Consider the following 27,780-nt stretch of genomic DNA (forward strand, 5'->3'; position numbering starts at 1 on the left):
TTTTGTTTCTTTCTTGCACTTGTGATTTTAGGTTTTGCGATTTCAAGCTGGAAGAAAAACCAGGAATGCCAAAACCCAACCCTTTGCTCAGTTGCTATGAGCAAAGTGAACACTCAGTAGCGGAAAGTTCAAGAAAAATATTTTTACCATCCTTAGTTCTCATTTACACAGATCTCACCAAACAAACAGTGTATGTTTTTCTCCACCCAGTCTGCAGATGATGACTTTGATGCAGGGAGGAACATCCCCTCAGGCAGTCTTTTATTTCCCTTTTCTTAAAGCGCATTTGCAAGAAGCAACACGATAGAGAACAACTCCACTCTCAGTTTCTTCTGTACTTTGCATTCCCAAATTTCCAACCCAAGAGGAACTGGTCTTAGAGTTACAAAAACATCTGAAGTGCCAAGGTGCTGTTTGTGGAACAAAGTGAGGGGCTGGGGGGACGTGGCTCAGCCTGCTGTTTGCCTGCCCCTCTGCTGAGCAACCCCAGCAGTATCTGCCACAAACAGTATCAAGACTTCCTCGTGGTTATAACCAAGATGAAACACCTGAGGCATCTACAACTCTGATCAAACACAGAAGTCACCCTTTGAAACCCAAGCAGGAGATACCATCTCCCTGAACGTTTAGGCCATTTCAGCGAAACCCGCAAGTCTTAGTATGAAGACCAGCTCATTTGCTGTCCAGCATCTCCCGAGAGTCACCAGAAAACTCTTTCAAAGGTTCATCCTGCAGCTAAGGTGTCTGCCTCGATTACAAAGGGACAGTCTGCACCGACACGGTGTCATACAGTTTCCACTGTATGCAGCTGCACGCTGGCTACCTTGAGGGTCTAGTGCCTAAGGTACCACCGGGTGCTTCCCTTCTTCCACCAAGTAACTGCTCACTGAAGATGTAGCAGCACAAAATCACCCCTGTACCAATTCTACTTCTAAATTAGAAGCCAGGCTAAGCAATGATATCTTGCAACAAACAAGGTTGCTTTTTTTAAAAGCCTACTGAAAACAAACAGAAAAATAATCACAAAGCAGGCAAAGAGAAGCATACTCTCTGAAGTACTACCTAATTCACAACTGTATGCAATTTCAGCCCATAGGCAATTACGCTGAAAACTTTTTAATTCACAAATTCGGCCATGTAAACAGTTGTGCCACAGGCACATGTTCTCACTGGTTGCTGAAAGGAACGGTACCTACTCACTGAGGCTGAGTTTTTCTTGAACCTGCAGATATAAACCTACACAGCTCAGGGTCTTGACAGCAGCTTCTCCCTCAAGCAGACCTTGCATCATCCTGCAGTCCTCCCCCCAAGGTATGTTTATTTCTATTGAAGATAAGAGATACACAGGATAGGACATAAACACAACCAATCATTTTCTAAACAACCTTTGCTTTGAATTTAAAGCAAATCTCTAAATTGAGAGAAAGTTGATTTTAAGCACGATTATTTTAACAGCTTATCCATACAGCAAGTTACCTGTTAATGATCCTGGTCACTCTCACCGTCTTCTACAGAAGGCTCCACTTTATCTTGACTTCAGGCAGTGGCGCTGCTACCAGCTGAGCAGAAACAAGCAAACTCTGGATCCCTGAGAAGAGCAGCTGGACTCACTAACCAGCAGTAGTTCAAAAAAATCACTTGGTTTCATTTTCCGGCATTTGCTTACCTAAGAACTTGACAAACTAACACTGCTTACCACATTTAAATTGGAGAGAAGCTTTTCGGTCAAACGCTTTTCTAGTCTAATGCAAATGGCTGGTGTGTCACCTCACTGATGAGAAGAATCGGTGACCTTACCATTACTCAGCTCCAGAGCCTGCCAGCATTTTGCTCACCTTCCAGCTACACGTGGAACGAGAGCAGCTGGCAGCATACACTGGGTTTCAAGCTGGCTTTCCTTCAGACAGCATGGAAGAGTTTACCCTCCACTGCTAAAAACCCACACGCAAGTTCAGCAGTATCTCCTACAAGGCAAATACTAAACCACGTGCAATTCAGGAATGGTTCTGTTTGAACAGCTAATCACAGGTTTGTGGCAACAGCAAAACCCGGTATAAAGGGCATGCATAAATTTGTCACAGAACATGCGTCTTTTTTGCAGTCGCATTATGTACTTCATAAAAGGTACCTACTTTGTGCATAGATGTGCATGTATATGCACACGTGCCCTTGTGCAGCATTGCTGAAAGGCACACAGACTGAGGAAAAGAAATCTATTAAATCCCCTAGGGAAGCAATATGATAAAATCACGCTCACTCTTACAACCGAAGTCCCCTCTAAGGTATATGATTCCTGGCCTGGGGAAACAGTATCTGGAGGGGGGGAAAAAAGTAACACTACTACTGCAAGCTATTTAGCCATCAACGTTTTCACATGCTGGCAACTTATGCTATTCACATTAGACTTGTACTGCATAGGTATATGTTCTGTAAAAACTAGTGGCATGCTCCCTGCCTACAGCACATTTCAGACAGGTTACTGAAACCATCGGCTAGCTATGTACGTGAGTCACTGTTAATTTAGTCTGGCTTGTAAACACTTACCTCAAGGTCTGAGACAACAGGTAGGGACAGCAGTGATTAGAATCTGAACTCCCAGCTCTACCCTTAGGATTTTAAAAACAAAAATAAAATCTGCAGGCACAGCTCCCATCAGTTAGCAGTGTCTGAAAACACAAGGGAATTCAGGTCATCCATTCCCCGCTTCTCCCTGCCCCCAGTACTCCCACATTCTCAAGACAGGCAAAATAACCCAAAAGGAAGGGTCTCACTGATCTCACTGGGTTACAATCATCCAACATTAGCCCAAGCTCTGGGAATCATTATCAGTATTCTGTTTCCTGATCAAGTGTTACCATGGAATTTCATCACCTGTATTACAGCAGTAAAAGAGGCACAAAAATTGTACTTGGCTTTTGAGACACAGCTGGATCCATGTATTATCATGCTTCAGCCCAAGTGTGTTCAGGCAGAGATGCAATGGTGCACACATGCAAGCGTAAGCATACTGAGTTTTCTAATCACTTTGCACTGTTACTTCCACAGAGGGGTCCTCACCACATCTTAAAAAAAAGCATGCTGCCCAGATCTGACTACCCAGGGGACACAAATGCAGCAAGATGTGGCACCTCAAAAAAAAAAACAAAACAAAAAACAACCCTCAATGACACCATTCCGCATCAGAAAAGAAACTGAGCTCAACTTATGTTAATTGACTCACAATATAATCTTTGTTTATCAAAAGAGTCAGCAGTACAGAAGAACACACAGTAAAGATGATTAACTCAAGTTGTACTTTTATTTTCAGGATTAAAAACCCCACTGATGTAGATGCAGAGTAAAACATACAGAAACAGATGTTAACCCCACGTTTATCTGCAGTTCAGATGAGGCATCCTGGTTTTACAAAACTGAACTGGACGGTGTGGGTAAAGCAAACTGCCAAGAGAAAGACAAGAAGCTGCACAAAATACAAATTGGGAAAAGGTAACTCTTCACCTGGCTCCCTCTGACCACTTCCAAAGAAAGTATAAATAGTACAAGTAAAAAAAAATCCAACTCCCAAATAAATTTTACATTGAGCAAAACCAAAGAAGCATCAAAATTATTTTTATACAGAATGTACTGAGCAATACTTTTTTAGAATTCAGAATACATTGCAGTTCAATTTAAGTGAGATATAGAAGAAGTTATCACAGGTTTAACAAAGGGTAAGAGAAGTACTGTTTCAATGAACACCACAAAATACATAAATATTCAGGAATATAAAATATAATTAGATTCAGCAAACAGTTCTAAAGCTGACATTCCTATTCCAGTCTCTACAAATAAAAGCTAAAGCTTGTTTACTTGGTAAGACTGGTAGAGAAATAAATATGCTTACAAGACAACAAGACAGCCATATTGAACCAGTGAGACTGATTTTTTAATATAAAATAGAGACTGAATTAACAACCTAAACCAAACAGCTAACAGGATTATCATTGGAAGGTATGACTAAGCCCAGCATACATGTTTTAGTATAAAATTTGCTCTTTGCATATGTTCTGGCTCTTCTACCCATCATGTGAGTCAAAAAACAAAGTTGGAAGAATAATTTGTCAGACACCCAGAAAAGCAAAAAAAATAAAATCTTTTCCACTGCCGAAAAGACTACATCTTGACCTGGTTTGAATTTTGAATGAAGTTTTGGGTTAGTTTTGTTCTTCGCATGAGATAATCTCTCTGTGCTCAACTAACCACTGAAAGTTTGCCTGCAGTTTTGTCCCAGACAGTGGTCCTCTGACCAAAGACTTGGCTTATTAGTGTTTGGTAACAATATGCTTGAGACTAGATTAAAGTCTTACTAAAACTGCATATGGACCCTGTATTAAATATCATATATGCAAGTAAAGCTCAAGTCACACATGCTGTCAGACCTCCAGGGGTAAATTCAGTTTTAATTCAAAATGGCTATGTCCTCTATTTATAAAAGTCCTAAACCCTGGTCTGTTAGATGATAGATACAACAGTGAACTCTGACACTTGAGACAAGTACATGAAAAAAGTATTTCCAAAGTCTTAGCCAGATGAAAACAACAGATACGCATCTTTGCAGATGCCCTACTTCTGGTTTGATCCAAAATCCCTGCTCAAAAGTGCTTCCTCAGCCTTACAGCACAGGTGCTTTCTAAATTCCAACATATTAACTTAGTACCAACACAGCAGAAAAGAGCATGTGTCAGAAGCAAAGATCCTATTGACCCCAGTTGTTCCTTTCTTCTCCAGAGAATTTATTTAGCAGAACAGGGCCCTTTTTGCAGTCAGCATTTCCGCTCTGAAGACTCCTAGTCTGACATCTCTCACTGACCACAGCACCCCTGAAACTTGCCTTGCTAGCCCTGCCTCCAGTGGGATCCTTTGCATCACAGCAAAGCACATGCAAGTTGGTATCCCTTCAGTTCTTGAGATAAAATTGGACAGTAGGAATCAGTCTTTTGTTCACAACAATCAACATTATGATTCCCAGCCCCACCATTATTAAATATATTAAGACGGTAGTTCCCAAATAAGGAGTGGAAAGATTCAGAGCCTGCAAAATCTAGTAATAACTCTTCTTTATTTTCATATACAAGCACACGATAAGATGCTAAAAACCTGCTCATGTATGCTTCCTAACAACATTCTCCCTGCTGCTTCCCATTGGGGATACATACAGAGGTCTCCTGGGCTTCAGGGATGCCCTTCAATTACACATGGCAGCGGTCAGTGCCAGGAGAACAAGCATACCACCAGTGTGCTTGGCATTCAGTGACTGCACATTAGCAAAAGAAACAACAGTCAGAAAACAATGTATAAGTAACCTGAATCTGGAATAGCAAACCATGCAAGTAATTATTCAAGAATATGCAATTCAAGTAAGTGTTTTGCCTCAAGCCGCTACAGTTTCATGGCTTTTCTTCTCCTAGCACCTACAGAACAGCCAAGTCCTCAGAACAACTCTCCTGGGGGAGTTTTCCATCTAAACTGTTTAGAATTGAACCCTACTTTGGGAAGATACAAGCAGGACAATCACTATTCAACAGATGCAGGTCTACATCAATAGTGATGAACACCCAGTCTTCTCCTGCATTCACAATCTAATTTCTTCAAGCTCATACACACATGACCATGCAGGTTGCTAGCTGCTCCATACTCTACACATCTGCAGCCCACTCAGAGGCCAGACTCTCAGCTGAGTTTCTCAGTTCAAGCTGCAGCCACTGTCACTCACCTGCCAGACCTGCTCCACTCTGCTGCCCGAAACCTGGCTAAACGCTGCCACACCTGCAACGTGGGCACTGGATGCAAACTACTGCCCTACTTCCTAGATCCTCCCTTCCTGCCCAGCTCACCTTGTTATTTTTATAATGCCGGAAAATAAGGTCTGCAGCCCAAAGTCCAAATCTAGAAGAGCTCTGTTTTGGAAAATGCGAGGAAATCTGGATGCACTGTGGTGCCGTGTCAGACAGATAAACCTATTGTACAGGCAGCTTTGTTATGGGCTATAACATGTAACGAAAGGTGGTTCATATTGCTTAGGATTGTTTAGGACTACCCTAAAACCAACTCTAAACACCAGCATTAACATTGCCCAGAGTTGTCTGCAGGAGATACGTTGTTGTGGGCAACTGTATCTGACAATTGCCCAACTCACTACTGAGACCATCAGGTTCCTCACATAGAAGCATAACACCAAGCACTGCTCTGAAACGACACATGAGTCTTCACACAGGCCGAGCTTACAGAGTTGTATTCCCCACCTCCCTCCCCTTCATTAATCTTAAAGCTATTTTCTATTTCTTTTCCCTCTGCTAACACTCTTAACACCTAGCATGCCTTTGTCCTATTTCAAGAGGCAAGACCTAACAGCAAATGTGTTAGAGAAACTTCCGAGTTTGTAGTTAAAAATACCTAACCAAAGCCCTGAGTTACAACCATCACATCTCTATTCAAATAAATACAACAGAAGGACAAACAACAGTCATTACTGTGCACACACAATATAAATATTGGTTAAGCCTGACAAATCTCTTTTGAGGTAGATATATACAGTACAATATATTAAGGGTCTAATGCAAACATCGTACTCACTTCGCCTTCTCACCTTGTCCTCCAGTTCTGGAGAAAACCTTGCAAAATGTTATTATTTCAGCCTCATCAGCATTCAAACCAAGTTCTTCCGAGTTCTGAGCTCTAAGACAATTTGCAGCTAAAAGACCACTGAAACCAAACCCATACATTTAACACTATCATGGAGTTTCAGTTGGGGCCATGAGAAAAGTAGGTTAGCACAAAATTCAGCCAAGAAAAACCCAAGTATTTTAAATAACTTTGCAAACAAAATACTGTTGTTCAAAACAGGTTCCATCAGTTTTCATCAACCAGAAAAAAAAAATACCAAAAACAATAAAAACCTTCTGCTGGGGTTTTCAAAGGGAGTTTTAAACTACAAGTTTGAGCTTTAGTTCCCAAAATCTGATTTTCATGACTTGCCCCCCATCCCACTGAAACACAAGAGGAAAGAAGAAAGACAGCTTGAGAGACAGATACCCCCCAACTCCCTTAGAAAAAGGATTCGGTTAAAAAAAAGTTTGAGGAACTCTAATGAAAACCATGCAACGAATAGATAAATCAGATTACAGTCTGCTCAGAACTTGGCCAAGGTTCACAGGGAAGATTTGCAAACCTTTAAATAAACTTGTCCCGAGTTCAGAGTATGTGACAAGCAAAGAGGTTTTGGATTTTTCTGGGCTGTCAGACCACGATGGCAGACACAACACACAATAACAAAATAACAAATCACTTTTCTTTTCAATAAAATAGACATAAAGATGATCCATTCTATTATAAATAGCTTAAAGATTAATACAAATTCATAATCACCAAACAATTAGTGCACCAACAGTTGCTTTAGAAAGATTATTGAGCAGCGAAGTATCTGCTAATCAGTCACTTTTGTGTTTCACTGTCGTTTTTACTTTTAACCAAAGATAAATCAGACTGTAGGACTGCTATCAGGTAGTCAATTAAGTGCTGATGAGTACCAACATGTGACTGCATTGGCTCAAGCACACATGGTCACTTTTTGTTGTGAATCAACACAAAACCAAGTATGACTACAGAAAGAAGCAGCACTGATGCCTGACTGTGCTTGGGTGACTATTGCTTACTTTGTCACAAGCAGGTACAAGCTGGGGAAATTGCTCCCCCATAGCTGTGGCTCTCTGACAACAATCACAACTTTTGGGTCTGATTTTGGAATTCACTGTCACATTGCAAATCAGAGTCAATATTTGGGTTTTGAGTAGTCCCTGTAAGCTCCAGTTCTTTGGATACTCAGAGACTTTCCCCAAAGAAAACTCGATGGATGGAAAAAACAAATGACCAGCAAGCAAGAGAGAGAAGTTACACTGTGGTTTCTCAAATGTCTCACAACAGGAATTCAGATTTGTGAGTTACAATCCTCATAATTTGAAGACAAACATTCTCCAAATTAAAGCCAAAAGAGACACAGTTAAACACAGTTGCAATGAATGTATTAAAGTATTAAAGTAAAACGAAGAGGTCCAGAAGAAGAGTCTGGAGCCCCAAGAGGCAGAGCCAAGCCTTTGCAACACAGGCCCAGAGGACAGTTCGATATTCAACACAGTGCAACAACTTCCCCCTGAACAACAGCAATGTTGTTTCTTCAAGTAAGTCAGAGGTAGTGTCTAAAACAGCGTAATGAATACAGCAGCAGCCTCCAGCTGAGCCCAGCTACGCCTGAGGTGGCCCAAGAACAATACCATCTCGGCCGGCCTGGTCACGCTGCTGCTAAGGGATCAGCAGCGATCTTCAGTTTGAGTCCTGGTGCTGAGAAATAAGCAGGATGGGCACACAAGGGGACGGTGAGTCCAGTCACCAGGGAAACGCGCACCATAATCGGGTACATCTGCTCCGGAGGCCAGCCTCCTGTTGGCAGGCAGACATCGCCCCAGACTGCAGCAGATGTGTGCATAACTTAGTCAAACACGTAGCCACAGACACGCAGCAGCACTCAGACAGCACTCTGTGTTCCTCTCAGATCCACACATCACTAGAAAGGACCCGCCTGTATGTGATGTTTAACCACATTTCCTCTAGAAAACTTCTTTTCAATAAACAGAGATTACAATAGGTTTCACTTAATAAATAAAACATTTAGCACAGTTCAAAGATGTCCACTGAGGAGCACAAGTGGGACACAGCAATCAGGATTTAGTTGCAGATTCATCCTCTTCTAGAAGAAGGTCGTTTAATGCAATAACTGTAGCAGCAAAGTCAACCAGCTCCACAAAGTCTGATGTAATTATGTTAACACCCATAACACCTGGTTTCTGTGCTTTCACCCAATTTAAAATCATGGGCAGGTTCCTAAGGAAAGTGAAATAAAGAAAATTAGACATTTTAAGAGACTCTTCTCTATACACACTCTATTTTAAATGCATCATGCTGTTTGCAAATTATGTTATTCCCTCACATTTGTGATCAGGTCCTGACTACCACCCAAAAGGCAACTAACTTGATGAGAAAAGTGCTTAATATAGCATGCAGTCAATTAGCTATGAAATAGAAATATCGGTCGATCATTAATCCAAACTACCATACATACAAAATAACATTTGTGAACTCTGTTTTCACCAAGCAGACTGTGCTTCAGGATTTAACCCTGCAATACAACTTCGTCCATCCTGGTTTGGTTTTGCCCAAGGACATGTTGAACCAAAAGCTTAACTTCACAGCAGACTTCAGCATCACACAAGGCTATACTTGGCCTGAGATGCTCCCCTGCCCACCTCTGCCTTCACACGGGCAGGAAAGAAGCTGCTGGGGCAGCACACTGCATTTCCAAACTCTTTTCAGCCTCCAGACCCACCCAGAGCAACAGGATGAGGGAAACTAAACACAGAATCAAACCCTCAGGTTTATAGTGGTTGAACATCCCACCATACATCACTGTAACCAGAGAAAGATGAGGTGTGTCAGGAATTAAGTTAAAAGGAGTTAGAAATTCTACCATGGGGAGAAATTTCAAGTCATTTCTTGGACAGAGTGCAAGTCAGAAATCTGCACAAGCTTTTCTGCACTGGAACATGCAAACCCCAGAGTTTTCAGCACTATTAATGATACATGACTAAATATATTAGAATGATTTAAGTTAGTGCCAAAATATGCATACAAAATTATATGAGAAGATGGTAGGCAAGCACATTAGCTAACAGGATGGGGAAGAAAAAACAACAACAAAAACCACCCCACAGCTCTTGTGGAAAAGAAATATCTTGTCAAGAACCAAGAGAAGAGAGGACTTAAGTGAAGGCATGATTACTACCCCTGTCAATGGACACACCAGAATTTAGCCAGCTAAGCGTGAATGCTGCACATTTCACCTTCAGCAAGAGCTCAAGAACACTTAAATATTCCTATTCAGGGCAAAATTTCCATATGAGAAGGCAGACATCTACATAGAACTGCAAAGACAGATTTACACATACAAATCAGCTAGCATGTGTAAATGTATACGAGCAATCCTGCTTTAGCAAACAGCGGCCTCTATTTTAAATTTTCACTGTTTACTTTCAAACAAGTGGTAATGATGGGGCCCAGGGAAAGGGATGGAGCGAAGGTAGGCTTACAGCCTAGATCTGTGCCAGGAGTCACTCGAAACAAAACTGCTTGCCCATTCCATGGAATTAGATGATTCTTTACTGGTTTTAGAGTAGAAGTTCACTACGATCTTTCCTTTAATTGTGAGACAACAGTACCTTTAATATACAGTATGCAGACATACGTTACATCCGTGCTCTCTGTTAAGTAACCCCCAATAAGCATACATATTTACATTTGCGCAACTTGCGACAGCAAATGATAGTCTCAAAGCACCTGAGCACCACCTAGTGTCTAATACTGACTGTGCAAACGTGGGCAAAGTGCAAGCCAGAGCAGAGATATGAATACACCGTGGCAAACACCATTTGGATTTAATTATCTTTTGCTAGAAAAACGCCTGTAAACAGGAAGGAGACAGAGAACTCCATGATTTATATTTCACCTGGCATTTCCTTGCTTCCATCAACAACTTTTGTGACTGCAAAAGCACAACACTTGCTCTTTTTAGAAAGGGTTTTTAAGAAAATAAGTTACATTGACTTTGGCTTCAAAATAATAATACTGTAATTGCTTCTAAAGTGACCAATGATTCTGCCAAAGAGAACATGAGCTGGCTGCTGAAGATGTGTGTTTATCTCACTGCTTAATATTAAGCTCAGTTGCTGACCAAATTAGACCAGTAGTAACCACCTATACAAGTATAATTTGGAATTTAGTATCATTATGGCAAGATAAACTGTTAGTGATATCAAAACAGGCAACATTAAACAGTGAGCCAGGAGACCAGATCCTACCAGGACTGTTTCAGTTCTGGCAGTTTTCAGCAAACAGGCTACAAATTGATAATGCCATAAAATAAAGTCACATGGAACCTATCCTGGTCACGCTATTAACACTATTAAAAATCGCTGGTGGTGTGCGCTACTCAAAGCAAAACCCTCTTCTAATGATCTTACTCATGGGAAAATTAATTGTACAATGGGTATAAAAAAAGTCAAATTGTTAATCTAATTTTTGGTAAAAAACCAAGATAAAACACTGCCTGTTGTCATACTATGACCATTACTGAAATTACTGAGACAAGATTTGTACAGACAAAGGCAAAACTGACTCTATAAATATGCAATTCTCCTTTGTGGCACAAGCTTTTTGCCCTCCCCTACGTTCAGGTTCAGCCAACTTGAAATGAACTACTGATTTGAACCAACAGGTCCAGCCCATGCTTTATGAAATAATATCACACTCAGGAAGAGCTCTGATTACCAGGAAATACACTTATGCTTACATATATACCCTGTTATATATATACGCCCTATTTTCAGTAATCCTTTATTTTTATAAACTGCAGATATCTCACATGACCAATAGTAATGAAACAAAACTGCATGTTTTCAGCAAGGCTTACTTGTAAGCAAACATGTTTGTTTTCTTGCCTACTCAGTGCCTCTTTCAACATTAAATACAGTAAGTAAAGAACCGAGAAATAAAGACAAGTTCTTACCTATGAACAAGCGTGTTCTTCAGACCACGAATTAGATGCCGTGCAATAGTTTTCACTCGAGGCGTGAGAATTGCTTGAGAAACATGAAAAGTCCCATAACGACTTCGTTCCTCAAGAGTGGTCTCCAGGAACTGTAAGAGTTTGTGCACATTGGTTGTATTAGCCCATGGTGCTGGCATTTTATTCCCTGGCCACAGGAAGGAGTATTCCTTATATATAGGGCAGTGGTAGAATATGAGAACCTAACAGAACAAAGAAAAAGGAGAAAAATAAACAAAAAGTCACAGCTATGTTATTCATATTTAAACAGGATGTTGCATTGGTTTATGCCTATACAGTACTGCTGCAGCTAGCATAGCAGTGAAGAGAGGACCAAGCAAAAAGAAGCTACTCCCAGGTCATAAGTTTCAGTAAGTTTGTTTCACTATTGCCAACAAAAGAGATGGAGATCATTTTGGTTAGCTATGAGGACAGGATTGCTTCAGGCTTTAAGGGTCATCAGTTCAAAATGAAAAAGTTGCCAGGAGAATACTGAAATGCCATTCAAAAATTTCAGCTGAAAAGTATTTCAAAGCACTGTCAGAGAATATTACATCTATACTTGAAGTTAAGGATTTTAGCAGTCTTGCCATCTTCTGCATAACTCCCATTAAGTGGCTAAAGCATACCAGGCTGACTGGCGTAACAGCATTCCGCTCGCACTTACTGCATGAGATGCCAAAGTCAGTCTTGCTGTCAGCAAAATCTTCTCTAAATCAAAAGTCAGAGCTCTATGCCTTGTAAGGTAGTTCTCTATAAGAGGACAGCACGAAGATGCAGCACTTTTTATTAACACCCAAGCTTGCAAATTATTCATTTTGGACCCTAGCACTAACAGCATCAGTTCAGAGGAATTCCTCAAAGCCTCACGCATTTTACAGTTTAAGAATTACATGCAGTTGCTGAAATCCTCTTCTCAGTTGAGCATATGCATGGGAGCAGTTACCACAGAGAAGAGGCATTTAATCTTGCCACTACAAATTTGGATACCTGCAAAGCAGCTAAGAGAAATTCTGTACCACACCTTAGTCATGTTAAAGCTTATATGCTTCACACCGGCCAAAAAGATGACAGTTTATCAAATCCTAACCAACACAAATCAGCACAACATGCTCTTCCAGATGAGAAAGCCATTTGTAAGAAGCACAAGGCTCCAAGGATACTATCATTTAATTATTTAAGGAACATGCTTGGGAGCAGAACAAAGTCTAGCTGCACCATGGATGGAGGTGCAAATAAATGAAGGGAAAAATGCACGCTACATTAAGGAGGCCCTAGTGGGCTTTAAGTTGTCTGTTAGCAGTGTCCTTGGGCCAATACCTCTAAGTGGAAGCCACACCCAGCCTCTCTATTTAAATCTTAACCTTTGGGATTTGAAAAACACATCCTTTCCCTACCTGATGTTTCTTCTCCCACATGTACTGTAATGTCACATATTCAACACATTCAACGGAACAAAGTTTGGATCCAAATACTGAGCGGATCCTGTTGATCAAGAAGAAGTGATGGCTGTCATCCATAGCGTAGAAGTGATTGAAATCCAAGAAGACGACTTCCTTGGGGTGCTGCTCAAGAAAGGTGTTAATCTCCTTCAGCCCCTCCCATACTTTGATGCCAAACAAGCCGTGTATGAAGTAAATCTCTTGTCCTATTTCCCCAGGTTTGGAAGATACACGAAGATCAAAGTAGCGGATCCCACCTTCCAACTGCTCTTTGAAAGTCAGATTTTGAGTCACTGACCATTTCTTCATGATCTTTTTAACCAAAGATATTCTGGCCAAACGTTTGATGGCTGTGGCTTGGTCTGGTCCCACAGGGGATTTCTCATCAACCCAGTAGCTGAAAGAATCATGTGACCCTAGAAACAAAAGCCAAGAATATTTAATTTTAGAAAACTGACTCCCCCAAAACACATACACCCATGTGCCCTGTAAACTGAAAGAAGTCCTATGTGCACGGCAGGGTCGCAGAAGAGTTATGCGCAAGTATGAGTCTCCCAGACTATACTTTACAGCTTAATTTTCCCTAACTGTACAACAGGAGCTATGCTTAAAGTTCCCAGTTTGAACTGTTCTCTTGTGTGAGCTCCCAATTTCAACACATTCTGAAAATCATGACCATAAGATCAGTGGTAACAGGAAACTTTCTTCAAACCTTCCTTCATTTACAAACTACCAATCTATCTCAAAGGCTTTCCCAGAGCCTAGTACATCACTGATTTGAGATCAGACTTCAGCTTCGTTGAAAGAATGTAAGGCTTTATTTTCATTCTACCTGGTAAATCCAATCGTGACCTAATACACCAGAGCTCCTGGAACAGGTATCTTTATTCCTGTGATGGACAGAGGGATCTGTACATGCACACGCCCCACTAGCACATCTCACTTTAGCCCCAAGATGGTAAATAAATGATTAGTAGTTTGAACCATGGGCAATGACTGGCTGAACTTAGAGGTGGAACAATTGAGTACACCCCCAGTTACTGTATGGTTAGATACAAATTCACATTAAACAAGTTCATAAACACGTTTTTTACCTGGCAGGGCCTGTGAGTGACCACAGATACGGTGAATATAAAATTCACCAAAAAAGACGTCCAAAAATCAAAACCGCCAGTCTCTGCCAAAATAATGTGTGTCCAACAAAGCTCCTGTAACACAATCTGTACCTTGGCAGAGAAACTGCATTTTCAGTATAAAATTGGTGCTTACAGAAAAAAAACCAAACACCTCCAACTGAAAACTCAGTAGTAACTGGAAACAAAACTGGGAAGTAACATAAATCCTTCGAAACAGCAGCTTCAGAGTCAATGAAGTATCTTGAGCTGTTCCAAGTCAATAACAGAACAAAGAGTAATAGGGCAGTGTATCTCGGTTTGCACTGTACCAGGGCAGTATAAAGCAGAGATGGGCAGAAGCTGATCTACCACAGACCGAGGTTTACCAGGGATTTTAACCATTTACACCCAAGACCAGCATTCTAGCCAAGAAGCTACAACTGCTCCAGGCATGACTTCCCTGGGAAGCCCCAGCCAGGGAAAACACTACAGGAGCTTAACAGTCCTGCTTCCCTTTTTTTTTCTTCAGGACAGCTGATGAGAGGTTCCCCATTGAGCCAAACCCCATGCTTCCTGCATGCCCACTTTGCTGAAGTACAGGGAAAGCATCTCCACCTCTGATTACCACAAGCAGCTCCTTTTCCAGCTGCCTTGGGGGTACAGTGACCCTGCACCGTGCTGCCAGTATCTGCATTTACCCTTCCTGCATACCCAGGGTTCTTGTCCCTGCTTCTGCAGCTATACTTTTCCAGAATTTCCTCCTCTACCTCAGTCTGCAACTCTGTTTAAAAAAAAAATATCCTAGTTTGTCATTTCCAGTTTTAAGACAACATTTGAGGCACCCACAGTCTCCTTTACCCAAACTTTTTATTTGTGTACCAGTGCTCACTTGAAGACTGATGCATTTTCTGTGATGCAAGGTCAGAGCTATAAACAAGATTATGATCTCAGTTGGATTATCTTGTCAGGATTTTTTAATCCACATGGAGGTACAGACTGTACGCATACCAAACATCAGTTCACAACAACCTTAAATGCACTGTTGCTCCCCGAATTTCAACCAGTTCAGAAGTACTGAAAAGGAACCATGAAGCTTAGTTTCCTGGCTTTACAAATAAACACTATAAACTAATTCTGATCAACTCTTCATGCATTCATCACAGTCTTTGTAAAAGCGTGACTCATGGCTTTCCATTCAGTCTTCTAGAAACAAGTGACAAGTAACAAAAAGCTGTTTTTAAAAATGGTCACCTTAAGAAGCTCTTTAGTACCTGCCACAGAAAACTACATCCAAAAGTAGCTGTCAGTTTTGGAGTGACACCTAGATTTTTTTTCCCCACCTCCAAATGTGTACCCTGAGCGAGATACAGGCTCAAACATCTCGTGAAGACATTTCAGAAAAAGCCATTAAGGCCTGGCTCATACTGCAAGCTGCAACTCACAGATGTTTGAGTTTCATACACCTCCCCATACGGCAGAATGCGCCTTTCAAGCTTCTACAATATTTGGAAAGCAGACTCAAATCACAAGGGGCTTGTCTTCTGCCTCTGAATGAGTCACTTTGCACAAAGAAGTCACAGAGGTTTTTGTTTTTCTTTGTGTGGGTGTTTAAGTTCTCAATTCTACCCATTTTAATTTTTTCTTAATTTCTATTTAGGTTACTGTAGAAAGTTGTTTAACATGCTAGAATAAGGCCATAAGAAACATTTTGTTTTCATTTTAACTAGGACTGTGAAGCAGCCTCTATAGAGCTGTCTACAGAAGTCACTTGCACCATTATACTCCTTCAGACAGCATCACTGATAAATCTGACTGAAGAAGGAATGACAATTTTATCTAGCATCACATATATTATTGTCAACTCAGAGTTGTCTAAGCAAATCTCAGCCAAGAAACAGCTGTTTCCTAAGTTTGATCACATACTTCACAGCTACAAAAGCCTTTCCTTTGCAGATTGATGCATATAAGGCACATTTAAAGATCCAAAGAACAAATTTCTATCACACACCAAATTCTATTTATAGCTCTAGAAAGCAACAAGAAAGAAAACAAGCTACACACACATTGCAACTTGTTCAACACATACTTTAAGAACTGTACTCCTTAACAGGGCAGCTATTTGAGAAACTGAACTATATGTGACATGTTTCTATAGAGAAGATCCTTAAAACTCCTGCCCTGTGGCTGTGCTTAAAAGCCTACAGGAAACTTGACTTCTTATTTACAATGAAGTCAACATGCATACCTAGATATAACCAAGTAGAAGATGAGTTGGAGCATCTAAGAAACAAGTTCTCCTTTACACAGTTGGTAGAACCACCTGTGGTTCTTAGGACCACCTCCTAAGAAGGACAGACAGGGGAGCATCATCAATACTGAAGCTGGAAAGACAGAGCAGAAGTTAAATTAGATTTTCAGTAGTCATTTACAGAAGGCCAGCACCAACTGTGAGAAATATCTAGGCCAAACCTGGACCCAGAACATTTTTACTCCAGTAAGAGCGAAAAGCAAACTGAAAACCTGAAGCAACAACACTGGATACTTGTTGGACAGAGAGGTAAGAGCTAGGTGAGGATCTACACACCAGGCCCTTTAATTTAAGATCACTGTGTTATGTTACCAGCTCAGTCACTGGCTTTTAACGTAGCTTAGCTGTGATTTTAAGCTACATGCTAAGCTGATCACATCATGATGTCAAAATAATCCCTGCTCTCCTTTGCTCTACCCCTAAACTCCATGAAAGGCCTAGCCATTGTGTAGCCATGGCAGGAGCCGGGCTGGTTGCTGATACAGCATGATTTCTTTTTGAAAAAAGCATAACCCAACCCTAACTCCAATCCTGTACAATTTCAAAGGTAAAGGCCAGACCCTACACTAGAAGCAAGGAGCAGCCCAGCCCCATCTTGTTAGCTGGTCAGTGTTAGAGCTTGTTGTGGTTTAACCCCAGCCAGCAACTGGGACCACACAGCCACTCACTTACTCCCCCTTCCCCCAGGAAGGGTAGGGAGAAAAGGAGGGGAAAGGGAAAAAAAAAACCCCAAACCTCATGTGCTGAGATAAGGACAGTTTAATAGAACAATAACAGAAAAGGAAAATAATAATGGAAAAAAATATATACAAGGCACAACTCACTCTCACCACCCTGTGATGAGTTGCCCAGCCTGACCTGAGCAGTGATCATAGATTCCCACCCCCTGGCCAACCCCCATTTATATACCAAGCATGTCATCTACGGTATGGAATATTGCATTGACCATTCCATTGTTCTGTCTGTGCTCCTTCTCAGCTTCTATGGGAAGCTGAGAAAATCCTTGACTAGTATAAATGTAACCTAGCAGCTACTAAAATAATATGCATTATTGACATTCCTTTCACATCAAATCTGAAAACACAGCAACCACTAGAAATAAAATTACCTCTATCCCAGCTGAAACCAGGACAGAGCTGCTAACCACATTGTCAATTAAGGTCTAACACAAGCATGTGTGAAGATACTTCGATGTTGTAACATTGTACAGTACCAGCAAAGGGGCTGGCAGTTGCTGAACAGAGCAAGCATCACAAAACTCTCACAGTGACATACACAGAAAAGTCTTTTCCATGTATAAGAAATCTTTTATGGTCTGTGTTCCTCACCAACCAACTGGTGTGCATCTCTCTAAGTTATACTGAGCACTTTCTCAGGAAAGTTAAAAAAGCTCAAGAAGTCTTGTCAGCAAAACATTTCACATGATACTTGACATCTTAAAAATAAGTAGCACCTTGTATTGACTCAATAAATCCATTCCTTAAACTTATTGATTGTGAATAAAGCAACTAACAAACTCAGGTATTTCTAACTTCCATCTTGCAGACTGAGAACTCAAAAGGCACAGAAGAGTCAAGAAACTTAGTCTTCATTGTCCCTTAGGCAAAGGGAGGTCGGAACCCCAGTCTGAACTGCCTCAAGGGCAAGTTCTTGCACTTGCAGCTCCCTTCTTGAGTCACTGTACATGAGAACGGATTAGCATTCAGATCGCAAACTCTACTGAGCTGCTCCAGTGACACAGCATCAATCTGGTGCTCAGCCCTTCCCCAAAAGCAAGCTGTGCACAGGAAAGAAAACAGAGACGATGATTTGCCAATTCCTTCCAATAGGCTGAAGATGCATAGCATGAAGCAGCAAGCATTAAATTAAGGCATGAAAGAGTCTGCACATTCAAAAGAAAGAATTATGGGACTGAGAATCAGCTGGCAGCTCTTACAGAGTAACAGACAATAGCTGCTCTATTTTGGTTTTGTTTCTTTCATCTGACAAAGATTGGAAGTTTCAGGGAAAGCAATCACATCCCATCAGATGCCCAGATATTTAACCACCAAAGGCTGTGATATGGTTAGAATAGCATTAAAGAGGTATCTTCCAGATGCCAGATTGTTAAAATGATGGATAGTCCTCTTAATTTTATCCCAGCAAGTGCAACTGTGGATTAATTTTTATTTGTATCTTTAAGCCCCTTTTTATTCTCTTTACACTAATTTCTCAAGTTAATTGTATGTTAAATAGATCGCTTCTCAATTTAATTTGTATGTTAAATAGATTGTATTTCACTGTTCAGGATGACTTTGTTGAAGCCTTTGTGCTAATTGTTAGAAAGCAGCCTTTTATCATCACATCTGCAGGGAAGTCTAGCTTTCTAGCATGTCTATTTGTCATGCTACTTAGTCACAGATAGTCAAATTAACCCATGTTGTAGCTCAAACAAATGACACTAATCAACAGAATGTTATTAAGCCTCGAATTTCAACAATTACTAGCTATATCACTTTGTATTATCTTTTGTTTCCACATCAGTACTTTTTCCATATACAGTTGCAGCACAGGGATAGGGATGAGCATCATCTCACCAACCCTGGTGTCCTTTTACAAGCTTGTAAATGTACCTTCAAGGGATGATAAAAGTATGTCTACATGGCTTAAAAAGTGCAGAGATCTTCCAACACAGAACATACTTGAGCACTGACAATTACTTGAAAGCATGACAAGAACTCCTGTTTTTTCAGATACAGGCATGTCTACAGTTATATCACTCATCTCCCTGGTTGCAAGGCTGTAGACTAGCCAGAAGTGGCAGTTAAAGACACTTCCTGCAAAAGTCTAACTAAGAAACAAGAAAGCAAGCAGAAAGGCAGCAGCGTGCACTGTCAGAAAGTTTAACGAGATCAGACTAATTTGTCTGATCTACTCTTCACATTAATGGAATATTAACAGGATGGAAAATGCAAGAAACCCTCCTATGTTATGTTAAACATTTGTAAAAAGAAAGGTCAACATACTGTACCAACCCCCTAAAAGCATTAAAGGGTCATTTATGGCCAAAGAATCACACTAGCTGTATGACGCCAAACTTCTTAGAGCAAGCTTTGCTCACTACGCAAAGTACATTCCACATTTATTACTAAACACCACACACGACATAGCAAGCATCACACAGCCAAAACATCTAGAAGCACAGTAATCAAGTTCCAAAAACACAGGATGCAAGTGCTAGCAAGTTAAGGCTGCCCCACAAACCCCAATTTGGTTCTTCTAAACCAAATGTCCTGCGTGTGCCAGAACTGAGGGGAAAAAATGGGATAAACAAGAGTGCCTCTCAAAGCCCAGAAGTCCTCAGGATTCAGGTCATTAACAATCCAGATTTTCTAATCAAAAGATTAAGATCTTAGAAGCTTTTCACTAATGAAGTGAATCAAATAGTTCATATTAACTTGCCCAGCAAAAGGAGGAGCGGCAAGAATAACAAACATCCTATTGATAATTAATTATCTAAAACTATTGAGATGAGTATTTATATTTTAATAGAATCCTAAAAGAATCTTTTAGGTATTCTTAATGCAGTCTCATTAGGGAGGACAAAGCCTAGTACAGACCAAATCCTCTTACGAAAACTTCCTCTCTCTATCAAAGAATTACCCTGATTTCCCCCACTGCCCCTTTCAGGGTGGGAGCTGGAGTTCAGGGGGAAGGGAAATAAAAACGATACAAAGAGAAAGGGACTGCTTAAAACTTTCTTGAACACAGTACCACATGGTAGTTTGCTTTTCTTTCCAGACAGAAGAAATCTGTTTGGCACTGGCTGGAGTTACTGCCATTAAGGGTTTTTTTTTTTGTGTGATTTAGCAATGAGTTCCCATTTATGAGCAACCTGATACATTTTTTTTTTCCTGTTTTCATTACACAGTTCTTTTCCCTCTTTTCACATCTTTTCTGGAAGAGCAGGCAAACTGGAACTTTCACACAGCACAGGAGAGCGACAACAATTTATACCAACATTATGATTGATTTTCTCTGTCTGAATTAAAACTTAAGCATGTTCTGCACTCATTTACTAGGCAGTGAAGTCACTCTCTCGGGCACACAGATTTTAAATAAAAAAAAAAAAGAAGAAAGTTTTTCCTGATGAAAAAATTAAGATCTTCATATGCTGCCTTAAGAAGACTTTGTGGCATTTCCAAAACAAGTCAGTTTGGGCTAAACAGATGAGAGCGTACCTTTAAAAAGGAGAATCCCCAAGATCTGAGGCTAGCTTTCCAGTAGAACTCCTGCATAGACCCAGTACAGTTACTTCACTACCGGTCACACCAGTTCCTCACATAGGGATGTATAAAGGGAACAGTCTGCTATATGGGAATAGTGAAACAACTTCCATTAGGTATTCTCATCAGTATAGCAGTGCAGATAGTTTAATCGCCCCTCTCTAACAAGAGTGGAGATTTGCTGCTACAAGGAAGCAGACTATCAAGGTAATAAATTGTTCTTTCAGGAAAAGTTCATCCTGAAAACTCTGCATTTACAGATCATATCCAACATCACCACACTTATGCAGATGTTTTCTTCTGATGGTTATTACCTCATTGATTGGTAGATGCCAATTAAATGGTGACAGAAAATAAAGCTTGGTGAATCAGAACATTAACCTTATATTTCTTCACCCTTTGAGCTTTACCCCAACAGATGGCCAGTTTAGCTGATTTAATGATCCTTTTAATTAGGACTCCAAAGGAGTGCTGTTTGGAAGGAGGATGCCGTTTTAAACTCACCACCGCTTCTCCTCTCAGGAGCCACATCCATAGCACACACCAGCCCATGAACAAAGAAACAAGAAAACCACAGCATTAGGAAGTTCGGTAGCTGACCTCAGGGTCATGCAGGCAAAGAGGAAAAAAAATAATAAATCAAATCTAATAAGATACTAGTGCCCAATTCTTAATTGGACAGGGCGGCTGCTGCTTCTTTTAAGAACATTTCAGTTCTGCTTGGCCAACTAAAAGGCAAGCAGCCCATAGGGCTTTTGGTAAACAGTTGCACTGTCAGGACAGCAGAGCTGGCCAGAGCCAGTGGGTGGTGAGGTGCACAGGAGATGCCCAGGGCCCCACCAGCTCCAGGCATTCCCCACATGCCTAGCACATGAGCACAGCAAGCACCCAGCAGTCACCCACAGCAGCTTGTCATCACAGGACACAGATCCCTCCATGCTCTATATCCACCCCTTTCGCCTTAACTACAGGCTTGGCTAGTAGGGCTGCTCCTCATTAAGACTGCCTGCTAGAGGTATGAGTAAAACTCTGTTTTCCAGGGATGATCATTTTGTAGGACTTTGATCATTTAGAACAAAAGCATTAGGCTTCTGCCTCAGCTTTTTTGGGTGACCCTCTCAGTAAAGGGTGGATACAGCAGCATCTTGTAGTGCAGAAAGTTTCGGTCAGTCTTACTGACTTTCCCACAAGCAAATTATGGAAAGTTATTAAATTAAAAGTTAATGGAAAAGATGTGTGCTGTGGGAGGGAAATCAAGCCGCTTGACCAGTGCTGTAGTTTGGAGCAGAAGACCAACGTTTACTATTTTAGAAGGTCACATCTACCCTCAGAGATGAGTGAAAAGGTCAAGTTAAAGACATTTCAACAATTATTTCAACTCTCCAATATAGTTTTATTTTAGCCATATTTGAGCCAAGGTTATTTTCTCTGTTAAAAAAATGCCTTTGGAACTTTAAAACTCAGCTCTTCCATCAGCTCTGGCTACCTGTAACCCAGCATCCCACAAGCCACTCTCCACCAATCATTCAGCCTGATGCAGGCTGGAACAGCACTATGTGGCAATTGTTCTGCATTGCTTCAAACTGAGATCCTGGCCACCCTTCCACACTTCAAAGCAAAGACAGCAGCTGGGGTCACTAGAAGATGACAGAGAAGACTCTGTGCACCATCAGAAGCCATGACTGAGGAGCTGCCCTCTCTCTCCCCAGAGATGCAGGCTGCCCACATGCTCCACACCAGCAGAGTACCCTGCCTAGCATTACATACCTACTGCTATCTGAAAAAATGACTTTTGGTGGTGAAACTCTTTTAGTATTTCAAATCAGCCTTAGATGTACGAACTTTTACCTACAACACAAACATTTATGTTTTGAGATTAAAAATGAAATCTTACTATCTAGGATGCAAACATTGTTAATTGTCTTTTTTTTAATATCACCTTTCAAAGTGTTGAACTAAAACATTTTACTTTTTCCAATTTTCTATTTTTCAACTCTCTTCTCCGGACACTCAATTCAAATTGAACCTGAACTAAGTTAAAATGTAATCGGTTCCCAACTAAACTTCTTTCCTCAATAGCAGGTTTATCAAAGCTATGCAAAAGAAAATATAATCCTCCCCTGTTTTCTAAATACAGCCATTTGACCTCTTCTTTCCTGCCTGCATTTGCAGGACCATGACACATCAAGTTAACCTTCACGCTCCCTCAGGACAGCCATGTGCTTCATCGCCCAACCTGGGGTTTGCCCAATCTCATGAACAGTAGTTTCAGGAAAGTTTTTTTGGCAGGAATCACTTCTCAAAAACAAATATACCTCTAAACAATCATCATCAACACTGAAAAGCTTTCCATCAGGTCAGCCTGCTGAATGTGGTCATTCATACTTGCAGGAGCGAAGGAGGGGACAGAAGAGGTATTTGATTAGTTTACTTCTATCATGTAATGGCACCCATAACTATTCTGGGTGCTCCTGCAAGAAAGTGCTTTTTTATCCTCCAATAAGTAGATCCCTACCTAAGTGATCATACATTTCCTCTAGCAGACAAGGAAAGAAAACCAGCACTGGGGAAAAACTCACACTAACCGGCCTGACCAGAATAGGGAATCGATCTAGGGATACAGTTTGATCAAAAATTACAAGTACACCTACCTGCTTTTTCACAGCTATTATTCAAAGATGGAATAACCCAGTCAGCATTAAGTAAATGCATTATTACCGAGACCCAAAGGAAAACAGAACTGCCTACTCTTCTGCTTGTCTCATTCCCCAGCACCTTGAAGCTCTGGGTGCACTCTATGAGCAAACACTCATGGTTGGCAGTGAACATCTGCTGGATTGCTTTGCTGTCTCAAGACAACAAGCACAAGCTTATGATCTCAGAAAGTGGATCTTGAGACAGAAGAATGGTTTCACCTGTCCTAATACAAGTATTCATGTAAAAACCCAAATTGGAAAGCAGTGCCATATCTTCAGAAGCAGAGCTACTTCTCAGACTCTAGCACCTAGTTAACTGTGATACTGCAAAAATTAGAAAGGCAAGTACTCAAAATGAAACACTACACATTGGACATGCCACAGTGCTATGAATTATCAGCATGCAAGTACAAACAAGAAACAGGTTAGGCTTCCCCAGCAAATTCTTTAAATAGCCGATTTACTTCAAAAGCAGGCTAGGGACAGCACTGCAGCTTTTTCTCATGTTCCATTTCTCAGGGGGGAAATTACAAAACCAACAGATGCAGATTAAGAGATAACCAAAGAAAATAAGTGTCACAGTTGTACCTGATTTCATAAAGTTGTTTAAAGTAAAACAGCTTGCGATTAAACATACACTATAATACACATTACCCTGCCAAGGGTCACGTTCACAATCAAAATGTTTAAGAGTTAATTTTTAGACCCACATTCAAAGAGAATTAGTCTGGAGTATAATCAAGAGAAAACCCTCTAGAGTTTCACACAAGGTCGCCACTTGATGAAGGTGGTTAATTTTGTTGACTATATCATATGCATGTAAGCTGACAACATTTTAGCTACTCGATATTTGCCAATTTCTCTTTGCAAAAAGATTCCTTCTCTCATGACATCGCACATGAAACCTCAGCTCTTTTCCTTGGGCAAGACTATGCTGGTTTAGAATTTCACCTAGAGTTTTTCCAATAGAAACAACAGAAAAGCCTGAACTCTAGAAATGACTGCACCCAAGCCTTGCAGGATGACCCCAAATTTCTCAGTTTCTCTCTGGTATACCTCATGAAATACCCAACTTAAACATCATTTGTTACCAGTTGGTTGTAAGGACTGAGCAAACAATGACTTTCTCTGATCTCTAGTAGCGCGTTTCATACCACATTTAATAGCTTAGGGAATCATAGGATAATATAGGTTATAAGAGGTCTCTGGTGGTCATAGCTACCCTTTTTAAAGGCTGTGAAAACAAGCAGCTCCAAAAGTAGAACTATTTGCAACAGATAAAGCAGCAGAACTCTATACAGACATCCTTAGCTTCATACAAGAGGGTTAGGAAGACTTTCCCACTTACAAGACCATACAATGAAATAAATCTAAGCAGTTTTTCTGTGTATACTATCATTTTTTTCACTTTAAATAGCCCCATGATGCCAACGTTTTGTCCCCTTTCTTTAAAAAGGACGTAGAATCATTTATTCTTCAAATCCTGCGTTTTTGCAAAGTGGAACAAAACAAAAAACCCACCACAAACCCAAACAACAGTTTCAGGGTTTTGAGTGCTGACTTTAAAGTTAAAACAAATGTTACTCCAGCACCTTCACTAGAGTTCCATCTCTGCTCCTATGCTTACAAAGAGTAATTGGGAGGAAGGAGGGGAAAAGAAACAAACAAGAACAGAAAATCCAATACCAAGTTGAGTCCACCACTCCAGCAGTGAAAACTAACACATCCAGAGACAGACAGACAAAAGCAGGCCACGCTTGTCACATGCACACACAAAAATGCTTCTCATTTGACCTGAAGCCCACCTTTCATCTCTCTTGAAGACAGCACCGGGCTTCACTGCTATTCAGCATCTGTAAAACAGACACCTCGCCTGCAACATGTTTTGTACAATCCTTTCCTTGCACACCACTACTAACATCACCTTGGCTCCCCAAAAGATTGCTTTGTGAAGCACCAGACCAAGCATCCACTTCAGCAAAATAATCATCGGACTGAAATATAAAAAAACATTCTCAGAAAGTCTACCCAAAATGTCTTTTCCCTGCTCACAGGCTGCATGAGGTACATGCAGGAAAGGGGTGAAAAAATATAACAACCTTGAGCACAGACAAACATACACTGCAAGCATTCTCAACAAAACCACTACTCATTTTGAAAGCAGCATAGCATTACTGAAACAACAACTCATTTCCTTGATTTCTCTGCTACAAACAACATACAACCAGTGTTGTAAGTGATGGGCCAGGGGCAACACACCTAACACAATCTACATCATAACATTCTGCAAAGTTTCACAGCCCTTAAGTTGCTACAGCAACAAAAAGTTGCTTTACTACTGCTTGCTAAATCAGAGAAGGATTTCTTTGCCAGAAATTGCAAAATCTGCAGGTGCTTGAATTTTATATGAACATTGAAATTCATTTCTGTCCCCTTCCCTCTTCAAATGAAGAGGGTTGCATAAAATTTTTTTTTCTACTTTTGGAGGGGGGAAGGATGCTACTTTTGATTAAAACATGGCATTTCAACTGTTCTACTTCAGGCAATACAGAGGGACTGCTGTGATACCTTACAGGAGGTGGATTGCCCCTTCTCTACATGCTTCAAATGTCCTTTGGTTATCTCTGCTGGCACAAAAGAGGAAGTCACTCTGTTTCTAGGGAAGTGTATTCACATGCCCTCTTTATAACCCATACCCAAAGGGTTTTGACAAGCTAAGGCACTACCATAATCAAGCCTGTACCACTAATGACCAGAGTTTAACATCCAGTATCAGAACAAGCTGCTACAGAAGCTGCCCCTAAAATCTCCCTTTTTGACATCTACAAGCAATACTAGATTATTTTTTGCTATTTACAGATGGAAAGTCAGGCTACTTCTATGCAGCTTCAGGGTCATCTGTTGTCTTCCTCATTTATCAGTTTATCTATTTGTAAACCAGAAGTGATGACACTTGCCAATTTCTTAAACTAAAAGCTCTGCACAGGAACTAGGAGTTAGTTATTTTAAGTTCAGCTGGAAAGGGAGAAAATTTTATATGTAATTACAATATTTTAGTGTCTTCAGTGTAACATCACACATTGGGATATTTCATAACCACGCTGCACTCTTTTTCCCTCTGACAAGCCATATGTAGGTTCTGACATAAAAGACATTTCCATTTGATGGCTGTCCAGCTGTTAGATTCAGTGTAAACAAACCTTTCTCCTGACCTACCTTTAGCCTTGCTTAAACAACCTGAAAAAAACCTTAAGAGAGAAACTCCAGAGATCACAGCTCCCTTTTTTAAAGGCAGTGAAAACAAACAGATCCACCAGCTCGAGACTCACAGCTGCGTTTCCAGATTAAGCCCTCCTTCCTCTCCTGCCAGGGACCGGGTCCGTGTTAGCCCTTCAGCCACAAACAGGTGCTCAGGCCCGACGGGGCTCTGACACCTGAAGACAAGGCTTCCCACGCGGCTGATACAGTTCAAGCAGACACCCAACCTCCGACTCCCAAGCACGGGCAGACACCTCAGCGCCCAACCTACAGCCAGAGCACCGGACACAACCGGACCTGCCCCAAGCACCGGTAAGCACTTCTCTAAAGCGGGAGGGGGGGGACGACGACGACAGGGCCGCGCCGCCACCAGGAGACTCCCCTCGGCGCCAGGCCCCGCAGGCCCTGCCAGTGGGGACAGGCCCCGTCGGCTCCGTCACCCAAACCACTCCACCCCACACCTCCCCTTCCCTCCCCGCCGCCCTACCCGGGATGGCCAGGTTGGAGAGCGGGTAGGAGCGCAGCGCCGCCGGCAGCGAGCCCATCCAATCCGCGTTGCTCTCCGCCATGGCCCCCGCGGCCCGTCGCCGCCGCCGCCGGCCGCCTTCCCTCCCGGCCGGCGGCCTCATCCCCGGCCTAGGGGAACCCAGCCCGGCCACAGCGGCGGAGCCGGGACCGAGGCCGGGGCCGGTAGGGTCAGGGCCGGCGGCGGCCGCCCGGCCCCCTTATGTAACAGGTGCGTCTCGGCCGGGCGCGGTGACGTCACGGCTCCCCGGCGGCCAACCATTGGCTGCTCGCTGGTGGCCCCGCCGCCGCCGCTCCGTCCCTTACGTTGCCGGAGTCCGTCCGTGGGGGCTGCGGTGAAGCCGCGTCCGAGGCCCGTCTTCCCTGCCTCCACCGCCCGACTGTCGCGATAGCGGCACAGTGCCTGTCCGGCTCGGAGCAGGGGTAGAGTAACCGCCCGGCCTGGGGCTGGAGAAACCCCAGCCGAGGGCCTGCGTGATCTC

The 27,780-nt window shown here is 41.7% G+C and overlaps 2 protein-coding genes across 5 annotated transcripts in view; both read right to left on the bottom strand.

Moving 5' to 3' along the window:
- The window catches only part of PHLDB2 (pleckstrin homology like domain family B member 2), a 127,797-nt gene extending 125,860 nt beyond the window's left edge, over nucleotides 1-1,937 (bottom strand). For 3 of the 4 annotated variants that reach the window (XM_063349118.1, XM_063349125.1, XM_063349110.1), the window contains exon 1: nucleotides 1,477-1,937. The gene's annotated coding sequence lies outside the window, so the exon portion shown is untranslated. The remainder of the gene's footprint in view (nucleotides 1-1,476) is intronic. The other variant, XM_063349102.1, reaches the window with a different exon arrangement.
- Nucleotides 1,938-3,279: 1,342 nt separating this feature from the next.
- On the bottom strand, nucleotides 3,280-27,761 carry PLCXD2 (phosphatidylinositol specific phospholipase C X domain containing 2). Its single transcript, XM_063349138.1, has 4 exons — nucleotides 27,261-27,761; nucleotides 13,087-13,547; nucleotides 11,651-11,892; nucleotides 3,280-8,913 (listed from the first exon to the last, which is right to left on the bottom strand). The coding sequence occupies exons 1-4, from the start codon at nucleotides 27,400-27,402 to the stop codon at nucleotides 8,751-8,753; spliced, it is 1,008 nt and encodes a 335-aa protein (XP_063205208.1). The 5' UTR covers nucleotides 27,403-27,761; the 3' UTR covers nucleotides 3,280-8,750.
- Between the last annotated feature and the right edge of the window lie 19 nt (nucleotides 27,762-27,780).

This window comes from Chroicocephalus ridibundus, chromosome 1 (genome assembly GCF_963924245.1).
Source record: "Chroicocephalus ridibundus chromosome 1, bChrRid1.1, whole genome shotgun sequence".
Taxonomy (NCBI): Eukaryota; Metazoa; Chordata; class Aves; order Charadriiformes; family Laridae; genus Chroicocephalus; species Chroicocephalus ridibundus.